Below are 23294 nucleotides of genomic sequence, written 5' to 3' on the forward strand. Positions count from 1 at the left end.
GGTGTTTGGCACAAATGCTTATTTTGTCAAGCGGCCTTATGATGCTGAAGTCTCTCTGACTGTTCATGGTCTTCTGCTGGTAGACACCTTACAGACTTATGGCTCAGATTTCGACCTCCTTGTGGCTTCTCATAAGCATCTCAGTTTTGATATACCCACGGGCAGCCTCAGAGAGAGCCAGCCTTCGTCCCCTCTATCACCCCCTGATGGCAGGTCTCCCAAACATCAGGGCCACCAAACTGAATCATCCTCTGGTATTCCCATGGATAGAATTTCCCCCTTGAGTTCCCTTTTCAAGGACCAAGATGCCCTAATTAAGCTAGAGTATCAGTTTGTGAGCTCAGATTGCCCTTCCATGAACTTGAACAGCTCCCTTCAGGTGACGAGCATGCAGGTCAACAACCTGGACATTATTCTCAACCCTGAGACCATGGTAGAGCTACTAAAGTTCCTCCAGAAGTCTTTCCCAAAAGAAGAAAGCACCTGGACATCATCGGTGCAACAACATACAACACAGCATTACAATGAGGAAGAGGAGGGGACGTATCAGGCCACCTATGACCAGAACAAAGAGCTGACTGTAGAGATCCACCGCCTTAACCTGCTTCTCCTTCGAACAGTGTCCACTGGCACTGTCCTGGTTTCTGAGAAGAAAGGGCTGAAGATTGCCACTGCCAGCATCACTGGCACCAAGGTCAATGTGTCCATGGGCAGTCGGTTGGACATCAATGGTTCACTCGGGTCCATGCAGTTGGTGGACCTGACCCAGGAAGGAGGCCGAAGCCAGTTTGTGGTCAGCATTGGCAGTGTTGAGGACAACTCCTCAACTCTCGACGGACTAACATTCCTTGCTGACACAGACAGTTCTCCCTTAGAAGCTTTAAATTTTCGCCTTACGGAGAAAACCCAAGGGGAGTGTTCATTGCAACTTCAAATGGCATCCTTGCACTATAACCACTCAGCTAAGTTCTTAAAGGAGCTGAGTCTGTCTGCGAATGAGGTAGAAGACAATTTCCGCTCCATGTTGAAAAGTGCTGCCACCAAAGTGTCAACAGTTCTAGCCACCAAGACGGCAGAGTACAGTGGTATGGTTTCGCTCTTTGAGACTCCCTCACGGAGAACTCGAACTCAGAGTCAGAGCTGGGCTTATCCATTTGAGGATGAGGAGGATCTTTCCATGGAGGAACCTGAATCCACCTTAGACACGTTCTTGGTGAAGCTCACCCTTAACATCAGCATTGAATCACCAGTTGTGTCCATTCCCCGTAAACCTGGACACCAAGAGCTATTGGTTGGTCATCTGGGAAGCATAACAATCCAGAATTTTGTGAATGGGAAAGACTCTAAAGGAGAGAGGTTGCAGGTATTTGTCAAGGATATTCGGCTGTATTCACTCAACATGAGTCATTTGGTTTTGAAGAGGCCACCAGGAGGGGATAGCGCTGCTGGCACCATGTCGCCATCCCGCAATGGGAGCATCAGTCAGGATGAACCACAATTCACACGTCATGACTTCTTTGAATCTCTTAACCGGGGAGAAGGTGAGATTGTTACAAATGTTAAGGATAGCTGTAATTCGAATGGTAGATTTTATTTTATGTGGTAATGCAAATAATGCAAACATTCCTTTTATTTGCAGCTTGTAACACAAGTTCACATAATTTATTTTCTTTATCAGCTTTCCATATATTGAAAGACACCACTATACAGTTCACCCTGGAGAAAGTTCCCGTTGACGAAGACACCCAGTTTACCTTCCTCACCACAGAGGAGCCCTGCAGGAGCACAGGGTTACTAAGAATTGAGGGCAAATTCGTCAACCCTGTTCAGGTATACACTATAGAAATACTGTATATTCTCAAATATAAGACAGTATTTACATAATGGCCATCTCAAATACTAGCAATATTAATATAGTGGCCAACTTGAACAAAGAAAGACCAGTCCCCATTATAGGCCTTGTAACAAATATAGAGAGGGGGTTAGCTTTACTATAATGGCTCACAAAGTAAATTTAGTAAACCACAGCACTAATTCCATCAGTACAACAATAAAGTCATGTCATACTCACCACTCTGTTGCTCTAAGCTATTCTTTTTAACAGAAATACTATCCTTATTCACTCATTAATTCCAGTCTCCCCTGTGTTGCCCTTCTTTACCATCCATGTTGACTACTGTAAATGAAGATCAACACTTCCCGCAGATGTTTTACAAATTCCACCAAGAAATAGACTATTTTCACTGGGCTACATGAAGCTTTTTAATGTGATCTGTGCAGGAAGTGTTGAGTTTCATTTATATTAACTTAAAAATGAATGTAAAAATGTTGATGTAGCAATTGGAATTATTTAGTAACAATATCTGTTAAAGAGAGGAATTCAGAGCTACAGAGAGTGACCTATGACATAACTGTTGCTGTATAATAACACAGTGACATCCACAGTACATTGTCATGAATTAATCAAGACAATGCATAAACATTGAGGATGTGTTGAGTTTGTATCAACACCAAAACAGGATGCTTCTTCATAAGATATACTGGGGAAAGTTAGGAATAACCTGTCCTGACCTGTCTATAATATGAACCTGGTTCTCCCTGTAGTTGAAATAACTCAAGACCCCAGACGCTAAAAATTGAAATTATGCACAGTGGATTACATTGCAAGTCAAAGTAACTTTAGATGTACAGACATGTGTCAAATTAAGGGAAAAACCTGAATAAATGAGTGAAGAAACATAACAAATACAGATGCTCCAACACAGGTGCACTGCATGGTACAAATTAAGCAATTAACAACCAATCATGCTCTGTGGCATGTATAAAAATGCTGAGAAGGCCCAATTGATTCTAATTTTGTTTCAAGATGGCAGAAGGGAAAAGACCTAAGTGACTTTGAAATAGGGTTCATTGTTGGGCATGGATGGTAGCTTCAGTCACAGAGACTGCTCAACTGGCTAATGTTTCAGTAGGAACAATGACTGAAGTGACATCTGCATTTAGATCTATCGGAAAGACATCAGTAAATAGGGTCGGAAATAGTGGTCGACAGCGCACATTTGATTACTGTGATGCTTGTGCATTGGTGAAATATGTAAGGAAAAACAGAAGAGCAGCTCCTCCAGGTGGCTGATAATGTCAATGCAGGACGTGATCAGACTGTCATCCAGAACGGTCTGTCAACAATTACACGGAGAGGGATATTATATTAGGGTTGCAGTGCATAAACTTCTCATTACAAAGATGAATGCACATTCGAGAGTTCAGTGGTGCAAAAACCATAGGCTCTGGTCTACAGAGATGTGGAAAAAATTATATGGACAGATGAGTAATCCCTCACCATATTCTTGACAAGTGGGCAAGTGCATGTGCGGCATACACCAAGAGAACGACACAGGCCTGAATGCTGCACCCCTAGAGTGAGGGGATCCCGTGGCTCTGTTATGCTGTGGGGGGCCTTTTTCTTGGCATTGTTTTGGGTCCACTTGTCCCCTTGGAGGGAAGGGTCACTGCAAATCAATACAAAGTTTTTCTGAGTAATCACCTTTATCCCATGATAAAACATTTCTATCCTGATGGGAGTGGTCTCTTCCAGGATGACGATGCCCCCGTCTGTATGGCCCAATGAGTCATTGTATAGTTTGATGAGTATGAAAATGATGTGAATTATATGCTATGGCCTTCGCAGTCACCAGATCTCAACCCAGTTGAACACCTATGGGGAATTTTGGTCCGACGTGTTAAGCAGAGCTGTCCACCATACCACCATCATCAAAGCACCAAATTAGGGAATATCTTTTGGAAGAATGGTGATCCATCCCTCCAGTAGAGTTCCAGAGACTTGTAGAATCAATGCCAAGTTATATTTAAGCTGTTCTGGTGGCACGTGGTGGTCCAACACTTTACCAAGACACTTTGTTGGTTTTTCCTTTAATTTGTTACCCGTTTGCAGTTGCCTTTTTTGAAGTCGATTTTGAACAGAATCTTATTTTGGCCCATTAGAAATAATCTCACCATTGGATGGGCATGAACAAAGTGGATTTGACTGACATCTGCCCCATTCTGCTGTACTTTGTGTTGGGGCAGGACAAATTAAGCCTTTATCATTCTTATTAATGCATGGAGTTTGGTGACCGCACAAATTCCAGCATAGCTCCACCCACCCAATATGAGCAGAAGTCTAATCAGACAGAATGAGTCAAAACACCTGTGTACAGGGCCATTAAATGACGTTGTTGATGTGGGGTTACTGTGTGTTCATTAACTGCATCAATATGTGACTCTCTGGTGATAGGTGTTCCTGTGCAAGTCTGTGTATGAACAAGTCCTCCAGACATTGGACAGTTTGTCCCTAATTGAGGAGCAACGTGTTACACCCAGCCAGCCGCCCACACCCCCACCACCAACTCCTTCCTCCACCAGGCCTCACCGCTTTCCTGACCCCCAGGGAGGGTTGTTTGCAAGGGACCCTCCCCATATCCACTTTTCCCACTCATCACTTTCCTCTCCTTTGTCTCTACAGTCTCACAAACCTGCTCTTCACTCTCCCTCATTCACTCAGCTAAAAGTCACCTTACATGTGGCAGAATTGCAGGTCCAGCTCAGTGCTGACCTGACCCAGGGCTCCCAGGGCTTAGTTAGTCTGCGCTTCCAAGATCTGGAGGGAGACTTTACCAAAGACCACCCTCACTTACTCGCAGTCCAGCTGGCTCTGCGCTCACTCCTAATGGAAGACCTCCTGGAACAGAACCCTGAATCTAAGTACAAACATTTAATGGTGTCTCGTGGAGCTCCCAAGCCCTCCACCTTCAGTCCAAAGGAGTACCTTTCCCAAAGCTGTCCAGCATCATCTAATGCCCTGTATCCAGACATGCCCCGCTCACTGCCGGCCCACATGGAAGAGGCCAAGAACGTCTTCCAGCTCTACCAAAGGCATCCCAACACCCCTTCTGCTAGCAGTCGCACATCCAAGAGGGACCCAGACTGTCCCAGCACTCCACCTCCCTCTCCTACCCACCAGACACCCTCCCCTCAGCCACCCCCAAACTTTGATGACTCATTAGTTCATGTCAATGTGCTGTTGGTGGACCAGAACCACCCAGAGTTCAAAACACGCTATGGCAGTGTGGGACGAAGCGTGGATGTTGACTTCAACTGCCTGGATGTTTTGATCACACTGCAGACCTGGGTGGTTATCCTGGACTTCTTTGGTATTGGCTCCACAGCCAATAATCATGCAGTGAAGGTACCCCCTATGTCACCTCAATCTGTGCCAGGACACCCTTTGTATGAGCCAGACAGCAGTGAAGAGGATAAAACAGAGGCTGTCAACACTAAAGTTGACCTAAAGGTTGGTCACTGGACCTTGTGCATTCAGTTAGAATAGACGGACAGCTGCGCTACATGTTCATGTACAGTATATATGCAGATATATATATATATGCATATATATTTATATACTATGTGAAAAAATTGTGTTATTCATATTTATTAGCCTCACTAACTTCATTGCTCTAGGGATGGCAGTGTCAGTCTGTCGATTCATCTGTCCATCCACCACATAGTTGTTGGACTTTCATTAAATTTTGTTCAGACTTTCACGCTCCCCATAGGCTGAATGCTACTGATTTTGGTGATGCTCTGACTTTTCCTCTAGCACAATGGAAAGTCGACAGTTTTGTTTTTAAGGGAAATATCTCAAAACCTTTGGACAGATTTGTGAAACATATTAATAATATAATATAATAGGTATTCAAGGTGGTCAGAGGATGAAACCTAATTGACAAAATAATCAGTAGATTAAAGAATAATGAAAATGGTTTTTAGCTGCATCCCAGTATATGACTGACTTTTAAATGAAATTTAGCTTTGTGTTATTGCCAAATAATTTGTATTTGATGCCACAGCAAGCAGCATTTTCAAAAGATTATTCTGTTGTCCACTCTTGGGATTCACTGATGTGCTATACTGCACTTTAACAGTGAAACCATGGTATAAATTGTTGAGCATACATTCCCACTGTCTCTTTTTACTGTAGCTGCTTCATTTCACAGAGCCATTCTATATCATTTTCAGCTGACGGTTATTGAATGGTAATACGACACCTAGTGTGGTGGCTTCTTATAACTTCTTATCTCTCTGTCAGTCTTGGTGAAGATGTAAGAATCAATTCTGAAGTGAATGCTTCATGACTAAACCTTTCCATGTTGTTATTTTTAGGTTCATTCTTTGTCTCTTGTACTGAACAAGAAACTCAATGAGCTTGCCAGAGCTAGTGTGTCCAAATTATCTGCTCACCTGGAAATGTTGGGTGTGTATGAAAAACTTCACGAATTCACCTTGCTCAGATAAAACATAACCACACAATATATTGTTCTTTTAGCTTCACTTCTGAAGATAATTTGATGTTTAATGTTCACAATCACGTTATGTCTAATATGTCAGATGGCAACCTGGAATTACAAGGCAGTTTAGGAAGTTTGTCCCTGAGTGATCTGACCCCACATGGTGATCTCTACCGAGAGCGTTTCACCACACGAGGAGGGGAAGCCCTTATTTTCAACATCCATAAGTATACATTACAGAAGCTTCCACAGACAATTACTCTACACAATACTAAAGAACTTGGAAGAATTGGTCTTATTTAGTCACCTTTTTGTTCTTTTTCCATTCAGGTACGGACAGCCTGATCCCTACCTGGAACGGGAATGTGATATCAAGGTGTCTTTGCAGATGGCCTCCGTGCAATATGTCCACACCCAGCGCTTCCAGGCTGAGGTGGTAGCTTTCATCCAACACTTCACCCAGCTACAGGCTGTCCTGGGCAGGCAGAGGGCCGCAATGGAGGGCCAGGCTGTGAGTATTGCCTGCTAGGGCTCTTTGCCATGATAGTCAAGATAACTTCAGTCCAGTTTACCCCAAGATCATTTCTGTGGAAATGGAAAATGACAGTGCTTGGTTCAAATAAAAGGGTTTACATATATTATCCGGTAATATTTTTGATTTCAAATATTTCTCAGCTGATTTCAGCTCAATTTATTGTTTGAATTAAATTTTCTCCGACTCTTTCCTCAACTCCATCAATTTCACTTTCTTTATCTACCCTTTTGCTGTCCCTTTCCTCCCTTCTTCAAAATCCTGTCCTCCTCCTCCTCTATGCTCTCTGTCCCCTGTCTCTCCACACAGGTGAGGGATCATCCACAGCGGGCATCCAGGGTTTTGCTGGATATTGAGGCCGGCGCCCCGGTTATTCTCATCCCAGAGAGCTCACGGTCACCAAGGGTCATTGTGGCCAACCTCGGCCAGCTTAGGGTGCAGAACTGCTTCCTGCCTGCTGGGGCTCATGGAACCTTTTCCCTTCGAGATAAGGTAGAGAAACTCACCATGGCACATGCCTTTTTCCCTTCACTGGTGAGTCACGCTGACCGTTCATTCACCCATGCAGTGCTCCCTGAACGTCCTTTCTCTTCCTCTTCTTTTGTCTAATTACACTGTATTCATTTATGCGTTCAATTATATTACCAAAGTTTTAAAAATTCAGAATTACCTCATGCCACTTTGTTTTTGATACTACTAACTAGCTCCCTGCAAAAGTAATGGAAACCCTCCACTGAAGATTTTTCATCAGCTTATTATTTTGGTAACTTAATGTCTGAATCTGATTTGAAATGCTCAATGAATACAGTATTGCCTGATGGTTTTGTGTAGCCATTATTTGATTTAATGTCATGTTATTAAATAAACAGTCCAACATTCTGAGTATTAAGCTTGTTAGCTATCTTGCCTAGCATCAGATGAAAAGATTCAGGTTAGGTCCACAGCCCTGTTAATCAAATGTGGTGTACTAAACCAGGCTAATATGATGTTAGCCATTTGAAACAAACCTTTTCAGTGTCATTTAACCTAGAGGAAATGACCGTGTTAAGTCTTACTTTAGCTACCTAAATTATCCTGTTAATTCTCATCCAGCTAACTTGATCCTCATAACACAGTTAAAGGATTGATTTGTTAATTTTGAATGACAGTTACTTGTACAGCAGTGTACTTTATGTTGAAATAAAAGCAACAGGAGTAAAAAGTCAAAACAATGTTCAGTATTCATATGATTGTTGAACATCATATCAGTGCTGACTGTAGTCATGATTGGCTTGCACGGCCCTGTCGCTTCAGACAGCACATTTTTCCTGAAACTGCACCGTAGATAATTTAAGGCTGAGGAACCAACTATACATATTCTAATATTCTAACTACAAAATTAAACCTGACAAACCTCCCATTAAGAATATTAGCATTTTGCAATCAATATTAGTTGAGTAATTTACCTATAGGATGTTAATTTGATTTAGAGGTTTTAAAATGAACTGAATCATATTGATTGTTTCAATCCATCTCTATACAATTCATACTTGATGCATGCATAATGCAACATTTTATACATTTTAGTGTTAAAATGACAAATCTCTATCAAAAATCCTAAATATGCTTATAAAATTTAAATTTTTTTGGAGTCCCCCAACGTTCACAAATGTTTTTAGCTTATTGTTACTTCACTTGAATGTTTGAGCTTAATTACTTAGAATGATGGCTGTTTGACACTAGAAGGCTGCTTTTATAGTCAACTACTGAAGAAGGAGAGTTTCTTTGCAATCTCCCTCACTGTAGAGAATTTGTTTGTGTATTAAAACATATCCAGCATGGAACTTTACCATCTGGCACTGCCTGTATTGTGTTGCCTATTTTCTAATGTCTCTTGGATATAATTTGGCAGAAAAATTTGGATGATTTTTCAATACATGTTCTTATCCAAAATCATAATTGTATCAACATTTTTCTAATGATGCATATAATGAAAGAAATTGTATCTGAAAATGTCTTTGTGTATGGAGCTGAACTTTTCTGGTCATGATCCAGCTGGGTTATGACCAGAATTTTTCAAGCTGTGAATAAGATAAACTTTTGCTGGTTTAGGTTAAGGCAATGACCACATTTTCAGATACATTTTAAGCCAGCTTTAAGGAAAGTCCAGGCGTGTCTAATCATCAACAATCAAATCAAGCTAACACCATCACGTTTGAAGAACAGGACCCTGTACTTCCGTCATTTTTTTGGTAGATTTGTGTATTTTGGAAGGAGACCACTAGTGAAATGTACAATGGGTCTTTCATATGCATCTTGTGTTTTTTGTGAAGAACTTTATACTGCATGCAAATTCATAAAAGGATCCATCACATTAAAAGGTACAATGGCAAGGTTTTGTTTTGATGTGGAAAAGGGTTGTCAAATAATCTCAGAGTTTTACCTTTGAATTTCATCCTACACCAAGTTTCACAGAACCAGAAACTATCCCAAACCCACACCATAGACAGTATATGTCAAGGATTTCTTTGACAGTTCACGTGTCACTGTTAACTGCACTTCAAAGTAGTTTTTATCTTTTTCAGAACATTTGGTTTGGATATTAGATTCATAATGCTCCTGTATTTCAGAACCTCTGATGATACAGTTTTAAATAATTTGGTGTTACATTGCTTTAGATGTAATAAAATATTGTCAGCCCGTGGTTTGCAGTTTGTCTGTTTGCAGTTGGCTATGTGATGGAATGAGCTTTCTGCTAAAACAAGTGTTACATGTATTGTTTAAAGTAATACACCAACTTTCCAAGCTCCTCGATCATATTTGTGTTGTATGACTAGAACAGTCCCCTTCTGTGTACCAATAAATTATATTTTTCAGACGTCAGCGCTTTTCAGGGGACACCTTTTTAGAAAAGGGAAGAATCTTATTTTCACCGTTTTTAAAAGAATTTTTTTATTGAGATCCCCAGATACTTATAGCCATCATAAGTACTTAAAAGATGAACAACCAACATGGCATATCATCTAAAAACAGTAGGCTAACTAGACTAAATTCCTCAGTAGTTCTTGTGCTGGGATCACACACTGATATAGTTTTGTTTTCAGAAATCATATGAATATGGGTAGGTCAGCTCTGAGTGTGTTATCATTTTAATCTAAAAGAATTAGGTTAAAATGATTTATAAGATGCAAATAATAGATTTTTATGTTTATAATTCATCTAGGCTAATAAGGTTATCAGGTAGAGTGCACTGTGGCTGATTTAGTTAATCTAGACATAACATGCAGATTTTTTTTTTCCCAGCAACCAATCAATTGATTGAAGAGTAGATACGATTTCGGTCCACCAAGATTTTCTTTGGTTGACTATAGCCCTATAGTTTAATCTTATTAAAGTTTACTGTGTTTCCTGAGGTTATACTTAAAACGCTTGTGCTGCTGAAACTGATAGAATTAGGTTAGAAATATATAGAGGTCGATTATCTGCATATAATAAAAGTTTCTGAGTTGTTCCAGTCCTGTTAATGTAGCCAGCATCTCAACAGTGATGGCAAATAATATGGGAGATAAGGGGCCGCCTGGCCTCCTTCCCCTGGTAGAGGGGGAAAGAGCAGGATATTGAGTTACCCAGATCATCTTGCTATGATGAAGTACCTTCACTAAATCAAACGCTTTCTTCACAATTTATTTTAAAGTAGTATCACTCCTGGTGCATGATGTCAGTCGTGTTTACTTTTTTAAAAGTCAATCATGTTTAAAATAATCTTCATGAGAATGACGAGCACCGATTGGATCAGAAGAAAAATTTCACCTCATCTCCTAACTGTCAATACCATCTGGCCTATACTTGCATCTTGTTGGACTCAGTCATGATGTCCAAATCAGGACAATAATTGGCTCAACAATCTCAATATGTTTCCTTACCGTACGTCATGTACCATATACACTGATCAGAGAACATACATGCAAAAGTTGGTGTATTGTTTTGATACACTTTGATCTTCAAATGCCAGAGTTTGTTGAATTTTATTTTGCTGTGATTGAGAATTTGTTTGTTTTCCAGTGTTTGACCTACTGTTCAAAAATACAACATAATAGTTAAAGTTATTCCTTTACACTAAGTCACTGCTGTGTCGAACAGTTTTTTCTGACTTAGGAAATAATGGCACAATATCACTGAGTTATCATTTTTTGGAAGGGATTTCAGTAAGCTTCACCTTTATCAAACAGAACATTGACAGAAATACCTGTTCTCTGCCCATCATTTTCACAACCATGTCATTACTGAGTTTTAGCACTGTCCTCCACTATTAAAAAGTTGAAAATGCTTTTAAGTGAAGAGGGATTGTAAACATCTTTCCAAGTAAAGCAAATGATTGAAAGTAAATCATTAGTATTTACTAAGGCCATATCAAACCCCCTTTGGTAAATTATTTGGTGTTTATTTTGTGCTTTAGCCTCTTTAAAAAGTAATCATCCACTTTTGTGTGTATGTATTTATCATATTGACTAATGGACTTAATGAGGAACTCTATGTCTTGTTTCTTTTTTTTATCATAAAAAAGGAGCGTGTCCGGAGGGCAGCAGGAAGCAGTAGTGAGAATGAGAAGCCTAGACCCTCCCCCTCTAGCTCCTCCTCCTCCAGAGGTTTCACCCTTGGCAGGCCACAGGTTCCAGACACATCGAGGGCCACTGAGGAGGATGGCCCTCACAGGTTAGGTTAGTATTGCGTCAAAGTTTGAAAGTAAGTCATACAGTGCACGTTCAAGTACTGTATGTAGGAGGTAGAGCTGAGACACCTGAAAATGTTGACCTCAGTAATGATAAGAGGCTTTGAATTTTACTTTTAACTCACTTTGTTGCAGTTAAATGGTGTTCATTTTTCAGCACTTAGCCCCAAGGATCACTTTGAAAGATTCACTTAACAAAATAAACCAAAGACAAAATACAGTCTGGACTGATATTCTTCTAAGTTCCAGAAAAAGCCAGAACCTTTGTCTTGGCTTGTTGTCCCCCTATCACATGTGCTGTTCCTTTCTCTCTCAACTGTACACTTCATCAAAAAATTAATCTTTAAAGTAGCTGACGTCTGGTGGGTTTTTTTCCCATTAGAGGACCATGTGTGCCTGTTGGACTGCATTGCACTGGACTTACAAGAGATGGATATCTTTGCGGCAGAGCATTTGCCCTGTCATCCCTGGGACAGTGATGGTATATCTCATGAGACCTCAGACCTCATCTTTCCTTCTTACTCTGTCCGTCGCACTGGAGACAAACTGCTGAAAGACTGTTGCCGCCTCAAGCTAAAAGTGGAACGCAACCTAGACAAGTACGCCCTGGTTTTTATTATTTTATTGATGGCAAATGTTATGGTTATTTTACAATTAAAGCATGTTCAGGACTATGGTTCCTTCTCCACTAGTTCAGCTTTCTTGTATTGTTGTCTTAGTTGTATCTCTGTGTCTCAAGAAAACACGTTAGAAACATTATACATACACTTCATACAACAGTCGCCAAATGGTGGCCCATGGGCCATAGCCAGTCCTCAAACAGCAACAGTACTTTCATCCAACCATAAAGCAGGCCATTTCTCTCTCTCTCTCTCTCTCTCTCTCTCTCTCTCTCTCTCTCTCTCTTTCTCTCTAAAACAACACACCAATATCGATATACATGTGTATATTAATTATATATTTACAGTATATTATATGCATGTGTGTGTTTGTCTAGGTCATTCACTGTCCCTCAGGTTGTGGCATGTTGATATATACTGGGCACCAAGATATGCCCTGTCTATGCCCCCCCTACTTTGGCTACCCGCACCCCCCATGTTCAAGGTAAAAACCTTCAACATGGGGGAATGTTGGGTCTCTGTAAATATAACTATAAAGTTTACGTTCTAAACTGCTCCTAATGAAAAGTGGCCTGAGTGACCTGGTGCTATATAAATCTATCTTGGCTATTTTAAAGGATTGTTATTGACTAAAATAAAGCTGATGAAAATCCGATTCTTTCTTTACTGAACTCTACTCTGTCACCTCAGCCTGGTAGTGCTGCAGTGTGCTGTCCTTAAGATAGCTTGACTTTATTAGAGTTAAAATTGGAGTGTGTTAATGTGAATCATTATTTGGGTACATTGGTGAAGTTAACAAAATACACAGATTTGTTAACTTTGATGCTAACACATCCAGTATCTCCCCTCTTTCTTTTTAGCAAAGATCAGTGATCAAAACATTCAGCTAGCAGCTTCTCATATTTAGCGGCAAGTGACTAATGTCACTAGTGGCAGATGATATCAGGGGTCACTAATTAATGATAATTCTCTAGGTAAGTTGATGACAGGCCAAAATTAAACTTGGCTATTGTAGGTTTGTGGGCTCAATGCAGCTGGTGTCTGTACTCTTTCAAAGATCATTTGTGGGGGAAGAAACTCCACTCTGTAACATCATCATGCTTGTGTTGATTTTGTCAGGGAGCTGAGCCATGCAGTACCTGACATGTCCATTCACGGCAGCCTGTCGTCAGTACACTGTTGTCTTGACTTGGAGCATTACCAGCTGATCAGAGGGCTGCTGGAGAACAACCTGGGAGAGCCTGTTGAAGAATTCCTGCGACCCTACAACTTGCAGGACCCCAGCACTTATGTTAGAAAGCAGGCAAACACACATACACTCTTACCAACCATTTGAACAGCTTATTGTAGTCTATGCAACATATCTAGCAAATGCTATTTCTGTCATGAAATCCACTTGACTTGCCCACTTGGGTTGGCTAAGCACATATGATATCCTGTTATATACTTCGGCTTGATTATGATGTAAATGACATAAATACTCTATCTACAAAATTTTGATTTTGATTTGAGACTTATTTGCAGGACAATTAAAAGTGTTCTCACTTGTTTTTTTTGTTTTTTTTTTTCCATGTTTGTTTTTTTTCAACATTGTGATATCATATAGAAACATGAGCTATTTTTCAAAGTTTTGTTAAATTCAAGCTGCAAAAAAGAGCCCAAATAGAGCTTACAGAGCTTTACAGTATATTTAAGAAATTTGTAGGGTATTTTTTATATCTGACTCTTCTAATGATCTTTTTGTTTATTTATAAAGTAATTGTCAGTTTTGCTCATTTCCACATATGTTTTAGTTTATGGACTCATGTAGCATCTCTCTTCAGACGGTGTTAAGTGGAGATGTCTACACCAACTTGTCATTCCTGGTGGACATGATGGATGTCAGTCTGGAGCTCTTGGACAGCCCCAAAACCACTGAACACAAACGCTCATTAGCAAGGTAGGCCTCTTCCATCTCCTTACAGCCCTATAAAAAACAATTAGAATTTGATTTTTTTTTTTTCCAAATCCATAAATAGGTATGTACTTTGATGTATTTGGAAAGAATGTAAGGTCACAGAAATAATTGTTAAGAATAACCAGAGTTTACTCTGACTTTTCTCATGGAATTCCAGATCTCAGCATAGCATGGGCATTTCTATTAGTAGATGCAAATAAAATCATGAATGACATGGAAATAATACAAATGACATTAAAGCCCCACATAACAACAAATTCATTATCTCAGGGCACTTTTCATATAGAGCAGGTCTAGACTGTACACTTTATAGTTATATTTACAGACACCCAACATTCCCTCATGAGCAAGCACTTGGCAACAGCGGCAAGGAAAAACTCGATCTTGATCAGAACCCGGCTCATGCTGGGTGGCTGTCTGCCTTGACCGGCTGGGTTGAGAGAGAAAGAGAGCGAAAGGGAGGGGGGGGGGGGGCATAGCACAGTAAATGTATAACAATAATGAGACTAATAATAAAATTACTAATAATAATAATAGGGGGAATAATTATACTATACTATACTGGTTCAAGCCAAGCCTGAGCCAGCCCTCGTTAAGTTACTTTAGTAATGCCAAGAAGCATTCAACAACACTTGTTTAAGTCAGTATTCATTATTAAATTCATTATTAAGTTAAATTTAATGCACGGGAAACACTGAGATAGTATAAGAAAGTGTAATCAAACAGTCATTTTTACTAGAATAAGGTCAGAAATAGGACAGTGTATTCCTCCATGGGATTTCTTACATTTACAGTATATGAGACAAGCTAACGTTAGTTCCAAATCTTTAGAGAACCCAGCTGTTTTAGGTATATTAACATCCCTCACAGCTAGTTAATCTGAAACCTTTTATGGACTTGCTATAGATTGAATCACTATGTTGTGTAATAGTTGAGAGTTATAAAATAGACACTTATCTACAGTGAAGTTAAAAAAAAGATGCTGTTTTAATATTATGTTTGTACAGTAAGGTATGTAAGTATTTGGACAGTGACACAATTTTCATAATTTTGCCTCTGTACACCACCACAATGGATTTAAAAGGAAGCCATCAAGATGTGATTGAAGTGTAGACTTTCAGCTTTAATTCAAGGGGTTTAACAAAAATATCACATTAACCCTTTAGGAACTACAGCCATTTTTATACATAGTCCTTCATTTTCAGAGGCTTTTGTCCCCCCCCCCTCCCCCGGACATTAAAGCTGAAAGTCTGCACTTCAGTCACATCTTGATGGTTTCATTTCAAATCCATTGTTGTGCTGTACAGAGGCAAAACTACTACAATTGTGTCACTGTCGAAATACTTACTTAACTAACTGTATTTCTCTTGCAAAGGTTCGACTTCATGAAATCCAAGTTGCTCTTTGAGAGTTTCTCCAATGGATCCAAGTCTGTCAACTTGGTGTCTCACTCCCTTCTGGCATATGACACTCGGTACATCGGGCTGAATAAATGTACTGGTAGAGCTGATGGGGCAAAGCACAATGTCTTTGACTGTATCCTTCAGCCATCCAAAACAGGCACTAACCGGGCATCACTACAGCTGGAACTGCATTACAGGTATCACTGGAGAATTTTCAAGCCCATGGAACATTTCCGAACATAGGTAGATGTAGAGTTTTTAGGTAGTGTTAAAAATATTAAAGACTTGGTCACATAAGTTGTGGTCCATCTTTCCACAGGTCCACACGTGACTCGTCCTGCTTCACGGTGGTCCTCAACAATCTTAGGGTCTTTCTCATCTTTGACTGGCTCCAGCTGGTTCGAGACTTCCTGCGGGTGCCACTGGAGGAGGCAACAGTCAGTGCTGAAGGTTGTCAGCGATGGCCAAGTGGCACCAGTACCGAATCAGGCACCGCCACTACCAGCACCACTGGGGCTGTCATGCCAAAGACAGTAAAGAGTGGTGTGGTCACCAAGAGGTCTACAGTGCCAATCACCCATGACCGCTGTCTTGAGGTCAAGATCAATGTCACAGGTCAGAGAAGGATGATTTATCGTTGAGAAGATAACAGTAACCGCTGAATGATTGTTTTTAAATACAATACAATACATAATACACATTGATGCCACAAACTCTTCCAAATCCAACTCTTCGTAATAATATTTGTATAATCACAACTGATGCATCATTAAAACATGATGATAAAAGACAATTGTTGATTCTATATTGAAATCTAGTTGAAGTGTGCTTGTAGTGGGAAGCCACGGCACAGCTGGAGGCCCAGACACATATACAGACGGAACTCTGGGGCTACTGGTAATGCTGCTGTTGTTAACATTTGTATTTTATCAAATATTAAAATGTCAACTGAAGTGTACCCTGACAAAATAGAATGTTGGCATAAATTTTCTTCTCCTGAATTTTTAACCCACAAGTGACAGGGAGAGAGGGATTAAGTTACTTGAATGTTGCCAACAAGCATTGCACATGTACCCAAAGCCACACCTGAAACAGTCAAATATTTTTAGGTAGAAAAAATTCATATTGATGCTAATTCACAGGGGTCATTCCATGCTAACTCACCCATTTACATTTAACATTTTACTCATTTGGCAGATGCTTTTAAAAGCGACTTACAAGTGAGGCAAAATAGGGTTCAGTGTCTTCCCCAGGGACACTTCGACATGCGGACAAGGGGAGCCAGGGATCAATCTGCCAACCTTGCGATCAGTGGGCAACCCACTCTTCCATCTGAGCCACTACCACCCCATGTTGCAAATTATCTTTTGGGTTTCTTGGATGTTTATTAAAAATTTCAAATAAGCCATTGGTGAGGCTTAGAATACACATACAATAAATTGCAAAAATGATTAAATTTAGCTCAGAGGGCCAAACTTCAAAATTTCATAACTAAAAAGGTACTTGGAGATGGGCTATAGGATTTTTCAGGGCCCCTCCCATAGAGGTTTTTACGTGATTTTTTTGAGAGAATCCATGACATGAACTGGCTGTTCCTAGGTTAGGTGGTATGGAATGTCCTACAGTCATTCTGAAAATTTCACCTGTCGCTGAGATTTGCAAAATTTTATGACCGGTGGTGTCACATTCTGCACTAAAATGGATTCTACATGGTGTCCTTGCACTCTTCCACATGCAAAAGTCAGCAAGTTGCCATCTCTCAACTCTATCAAGGCAGTCAGACTAATGACCCTGTCAATTACATATCCAAGGGGTTTCCCAAGAAGAGCAATGTTCCAAGTTTGGACCTATTTCTGTCTGTCATGAAATATTTCAAAACTATTTAAACTCGTACTTTGAGAAATGTTTCAATTACGAAATATAGATGATTGAACAATTACTGTAACGACATAGAAGTGATTAAGAGTTATTGATGACATTCCTTGGAACTAATGGCAGACCACCACAATTAACACTTGTTCCTTATATGAATTCCTAAACGTGAACCTTAAATGACCTGCCCCTTTTTATTTTACTGAATTTGCCATTTAAAATGTTACATTGTCATTTCATCTTCAGGCACAGAGTTTGTGGTTGTGGAGGACTCATCCTGTCTCGATACCAGCGCCATCATTCTAAAAGGCACCACTGTCCTCACCTATAAACCCCGTCTGCTGGACAGACCCTTTTCTGGCAGCCTTGCAGGAATAGAGGTGACATCTCCCACTGTCATAGCACTAGTTCATGGTCAAACACTAGTTCTGAGACTACTTATTCTTCCACTGCTGGCATTCATCAGGATTCTTTTAATCAAAGAATTCCAGTGTCAAACACACTACTTTATTAATTGGATGATGAATTATTGCTCTATTACTACTCTTGCCATTGCAAATACGATTATTGTTTGCCAGGAAACTGCTTTAAGTACCAATTGTGTTTCTGCTGCTACTGCAGATACTACTGTTTTAGTATACAGTGAAGCTCAGTACACAGTGGTACTTGTGGTAATGGTGCAGGAGTCCTACTAACTACTACCAATATCCAGATTATAATTTTATTACCTTTGATTCAGAGGTATCTTGTCACCCCAGGTGTTTTCGTGTCGGCTTGGCAGTGAGCAGGAGACAGCGCTGTCCATTATCGACCCTGTTAATATTCAGGTGGAGCTTTGTGGGAGTCCCACATACCAAAGCAGCTCAGGTCTACTGGATGCTTTCAATATGGAGGACATCCCACCACTACTGGAGGTAAGAAGTTAGCAATCAACCAAATATGCAACATGCATACCTTTTTTTACACAGTGCTTAGCACTGTCGCCTCACAGAATGAGAATTCTCCCGATGTTAGCGGGGATAGGCTCCAGTCCCCCACGACCGTTCAAAGGATAAGGGGCTATGGCTAACTGATGAAAAATTTGTTATAAATGTAACCGAAGTGGGGACTCTCCCTATGAAACATTCAGTATTTTAGTACCTCTTATTGTCTTCAAATATTGGACAATTTAGTTGTCCAAAAGTACAAAATTATCCTTCATGTAGTAAGCCCAACATTTTGCCTGTGTGAAGACTCCATATTAGGTTTACTTATATCCAAGCAGTTCAAACAACAGTTTTACTTCATGCTTGATGTTTAAGTCTGACAGCTTCAGTTAACTCCATCATTTTGTCAGCTATTTCTAAACTGTTGTAAGCATGACTCTAAAAGAGTGCTCCAGTGATTTAGTATTTTACTTCCATAATGTTGTTGGACTTGCAGGAGATACGTTAAGAAAGAAAAGTCAAAAGCTCTGCAGCAGATATCCTGACCATTTTTACACAGCAGGCATAGTGTTAGCAACAGCAGTTGCTCCGGTAGTCTGTGTGTGTCTACACAGGAGGCATTAACACAGACTTAAAGTGTAAAAATACTGGTCACATGTAAGTGTATATATCATAAGTAAAATGCAAGTTGACACCCAGGTGATCTTACTCAAGTAATTTTGAAAAAGCAAAACCACAGAAGACAGTATGCACCTGTTTCCTCATGATTACTAAAGCTCCCCATTACTATTAAGTGACTTTAACATGTAAATGTTAATTTTGCATGTGATTCACTGGCAGATTCAGTGTCCTGCTCTGGACATCCGTCTGTCCTACAACGACATTCAGCTGTTCTTGGCCATTGCCAAGTCTATCCCAACTGCCAGAGCTCCACTGCCATCTGACTCTGACATCTCCACTGCACTCAGCACTGAGCCCACTGCCACACCCAAAGATAGCTTCAGGCAAAAGACTGAGGCCCTCATAGGTATGTGAAGCAGTGTTTATTTTGGCACGATTTAGTTTTGGTTTTAGTCTTAATCTTTTGCCGAAAATTTATTTTAGATTTAATCAAATCTAAAGGTCAAATTTTAGTCTAGATTTAGTCAACAAAAAGTTGATATATTTCCGCCCAATTTTCCTTTTGCTTTTAAATTTACTGTCTAAGCATTTTGAGGCTACAACTTTCGCCATTGTTGTCGTATACAGTTACCATGGTTACAGGTGTCATTCTAATTTATTGCGAGGTTAGTGGAAAAGGCACTGGTTACTTGTTCATACACACAGTGTCCATGTGACTCTGTTCTGTAATACAACCGACTGCCTCAGTTAATCCTAATCACCACAGCTACATGTTCTCTCTACTGAAGAGCAGCGACTAATCCAGAAGCTAATTAACTTACTTGTTAACTAAAAGACTGTTCAAAGTCTGGGTTTAACTTGAGAGGAACAGCTAAAACATTGGATGACTTAGCATCTGGAGGGAGATTTAAGATGGTTGACTTCCGTCATTAATCCTGGAATTTACTCATTCCTTCTGATAGCAAAACAAAAGATAGTCGACTGAAAGTAACTTTAACATTACGTCCACATCCATAGCCCTTGATAATTTTATGTTAACTTACCTTTGCATAAATGTCAGTGTGTTGCCACATGTTTTCGGAGTTTGTTTCAGCTGTTTTGGTTCTGCTTCTTACCTAATTCTCAGTAGATTGTTGATGAATCTATTCCATAAATCTCTTTCTTCCAAGAACCGTTAATGTCAGATAACATCACTGACAGAGACCGAATTTTACTGAGTGTAAGATGCTACAGCTGAATCAACTTCTGAACAAGAAATGTTTGGGGCAGTGGTGCACATGGTTTAACTACTCAGGAGCTACAGTGTGTGATTTTTGCAAAATCATGCAGGTCGTGGAGTATGACTTTGTGTTAAAACAGTAATTTGTCTATTTGTCCATCTTTTACGTTATCACTTTTATTTGTTGATGAAAATTGTTGTACAATATTTCATAGTTCTTGTTCTCAAAGGTTTTATTTAGTCACATTTCCCATGGTCTAAATATTTTTTCAGAAACATTTCCATCCTAAAAAGGGATCATATCTCAGTTCTACCTCCAAAGCCACATATATACAATTGTATGCAGAAGTTTGGGCACCCATGGGCAAATTACATATTTTGTTAATTTTTGCACCCTAACAAGTTAGTAACGTTCTAACTGTTTTATAAGTAGAAAGGTTCCTAAACTATTGCACATGCCATAATTGCGGTTTATTTTTTTTTTAAATTTCCTTTAGTTCACCAAATGAAACTAACGGTTCATTAACATTTGAAGAAAAGTTCATTTTTAATGTCTATTTGCTGCAGGGGTTGTAATTACTTCCATTTCAAAAATCAACAAAATATGGATTTTGCCCAGGGGTGCCCAAACTTTTGCATCTATATCTGTAAGTAGTAGAGAGCAGAGCTGTGATAGTTATGTTACATCTTGAATCTTTTGAAATGATTACTATTTTTGTAATTTAACTTAAACTTTGGTAAGGCTACTGTGTAGTTACAGTGATGACATTCTGCCATTCAATGCTTATTAGTGTTCTCAGAAAAGTTATTAATGAGGTTGTTTTTTGTCTCCTCAGAGGGCCAGCTGACCCGTTTACAAGACCTTGGCTTCAGGAAAGAGGACTGTAAAAGAGCCCTGATCCACTGTAAAGGTGAGTGAGACCTTTAACACTGTTCTCCACACCTGGTAGCCAATAGAGCTCACAAAGTCTTGATACTTACTTAATGAAAACCTATATAAAGATAGAATAATGCATCCCTCAGGCCAGCTGGACCAGGCAGCCACGTGGCTGCTGGAGAATGCTGAGAACATGGCAGGCCATCCCAGAGCCAGGGCTGACTCTGGCTCCAACAGCCTCTCAGCTCCTCTCTCTGGGGTGGAGGTGAAGGCTGAGAGTGTCTGCATCTGTTTCATTGACGACTGTCTGGACTGTGACATACCACTGGCTGAGTTCACCTTCTCCAGTAAGTGTCTTTTACGAAAGATATAACTGCATTATCAAACATATAATAACGATTGGGAAATTATTTTTCTTATTATGATGGAAGATTAAGCAGCTCAAGTGCCACATTTTATCAGTGTTTGGCAGTCAGCAAATATTGCTTTTGGAGCTAAATTAAAAGTCACTGTTCTTGTGTTCACTGACAGTGGCCATTTTTATGCCTCCACACTGGCGACAGCGTGGTCGGAGGCAATATGTTTTCGAGTTGTCCTTCCATCGTACGCACATATGTCCGTCCATGTGTCTGTCCATCCATCTATCCCGTCCTTGTTAATACAATTGCTCAGGAATGCCTTGAGGGAGTTTCTTAAAATTTGGCACAAACGTTCAATTGAACTCAAGAATGAACTGGTTAGAATTCGGTGGTCAAAGGTCAAGGTCACTGTGAACTCACAAAACACGTTTTTGGCCACAACTCATACACTAATTATGACAAAATTTCACACAAATGTCTAATAGGATAAAATGATGAAGAGATGACATTTTATATCCCAAAGGTTGGTAATTCTAGTTGTTTATTGTTGCTTCTACTCAGCTCCTCTGTTTATTTAAACCTGGGATATTCCTGTGGCCCAGTGGTTAAGAGACGTGTAGTGGGAAGAAAAAGTATGTGAACCCTTTGGATTTACCAAAATTTCTGTGTTAATTGATCATAAAATGTGATCTAATCTTCATCTAAGTCCCAAGTATTGACAAGGACGGTGTGCTTAAACTAATAACACAAAAAATTATATTCTTTCGTGTCTGTATTCTACAAAATCATTAAACTTTCAGTGCTGGTGGATAAAGTATGTGAACCTTTGGATTTAATAACTAGTGGAATTTCCTTTAGAACCAATAACCTCACACAAGCTCTTCCAGTAGCTGTGGATTGGTCTGATACATGGTTCAGGAGGAATGTTGGACCATTCTTCCTACAGAAGTGCTTCAGCTTCTTAGGTTGTCTGGTGTGAACAGCTCTCTGAGATCAATCTACACCATTTCTACTGGGTTAAGGTCTGGGCTCTGACTGGCCTTTGAAGTCATTCTGTAGTAGATTTACTCAAGTGTTCAGGGTCATTGTCCTGCTGCATCACCCGACTTCTACTGAGCTTCAGCTGGCGGCCACTCCCTGACATTATCCTGTAATACACCTTGATAAATCTGGGAATTCATTTTCCCCTCGATGATGTTGAGCTGTCTAGGCCAAGAGGCAGCAAAGCAGCTCCTAATCATGATTTTCCCTCTACCATACTTGACTGTTGGGATGATGTTTTCATGTAGGTATGCAGTGCCCTTTTTTCACCATATGTAGTGCTGCGTGTTCTTCCCAAACAATTTAACCTTAGTTTCGTCAATCCGCAAAACATGTTCCCATTAGCATTGTGGAGTGCCAAGGTACTCTTTGGCAAACTTCAGGCATGCTGTGATGTTTCTTTTCAAGAGCAACAACTTACTCAATGATGTCCTACAATGGACACCATGCTCCATGATCTGTGTATGGCAGACTCATGATCAGAGATTTTAACCAGCTCCAGTGATCCCTTTAAGCCTTTAGCTGTTGCTCTGGGCTTATTTCTTCACCTAATTGACCATTCTGTGCTGTGCCTTTGGAGTCATCTTAGCTGGGTGTCCACTTCTATGGAGAGTAGCCACAGAAGTAATTCATCTCCATTTATAGACAAGTTCTCTAACTGTGGACTGAAGAATATCTAAACTTTTTGAGATGACTTTGTAACCCTTTCCAGCTTTATGCACATCAACAATTCTTTATCCTAAGTCTTCTGAGATCTTTTTTATGAGGCCTGGTTCACATCAGCAGATGCTTCTTGTGAACAGTAAACTCAAAAT

At 40.0% G+C, this 23294-nt stretch overlaps 1 protein-coding gene across 6 annotated transcripts in view; it reads left to right on the top strand.

Moving 5' to 3' along the window:
• vps13d (vacuolar protein sorting 13 homolog D) overlaps positions 1 to 23294 on the top strand; it is an 86603-nt gene that overhangs the window by 22785 nt on the left and 40524 nt on the right. For 5 of the 6 annotated variants that reach the window (XM_040153604.1, XM_040153602.1, XM_040153605.1 and 2 more), the window contains 18 exons: positions 1 to 1541; positions 1679 to 1830; positions 4295 to 5350; positions 6220 to 6310; positions 6445 to 6571; positions 6675 to 6855; positions 7186 to 7410; positions 11420 to 11573; positions 11967 to 12183; positions 13324 to 13495; positions 14028 to 14143; positions 15537 to 15761; positions 15884 to 16179; positions 17683 to 17816; positions 18195 to 18350; positions 19203 to 19389; positions 21039 to 21113; positions 21226 to 21426. The exon at positions 1 to 1541 is cut by the window's left edge and continues 739 nt beyond it. In XM_040153604.1, the coding sequence (XP_040009538.1) occupies positions 1 to 1541; positions 1679 to 1830; positions 4295 to 5350; positions 6220 to 6310; positions 6445 to 6571; positions 6675 to 6855; positions 7186 to 7410; positions 11420 to 11573; positions 11967 to 12183; positions 13324 to 13495; positions 14028 to 14143; positions 15537 to 15761; positions 15884 to 16179; positions 17683 to 17816; positions 18195 to 18350; positions 19203 to 19389; positions 21039 to 21113; positions 21226 to 21426 (5306 nt within the window). The remainder of the gene's footprint in view (positions 1542 to 1678; positions 1831 to 4294; positions 5351 to 6219; positions 6311 to 6444; positions 6572 to 6674; positions 6856 to 7185; positions 7411 to 11419; positions 11574 to 11966; positions 12184 to 13323; positions 13496 to 14027; positions 14144 to 15536; positions 15762 to 15883; positions 16180 to 17682; positions 17817 to 18194; positions 18351 to 19202; positions 19390 to 21038; positions 21114 to 21225; positions 21427 to 23294) is intronic. The other variant, XM_040153603.1, reaches the window with a different exon arrangement.

This window comes from Xiphias gladius, chromosome 18, assembly GCF_016859285.1.
Source record: "Xiphias gladius isolate SHS-SW01 ecotype Sanya breed wild chromosome 18, ASM1685928v1, whole genome shotgun sequence".
Taxonomy (NCBI): domain Eukaryota; kingdom Metazoa; phylum Chordata; class Actinopteri; order Istiophoriformes; family Xiphiidae; genus Xiphias; species Xiphias gladius.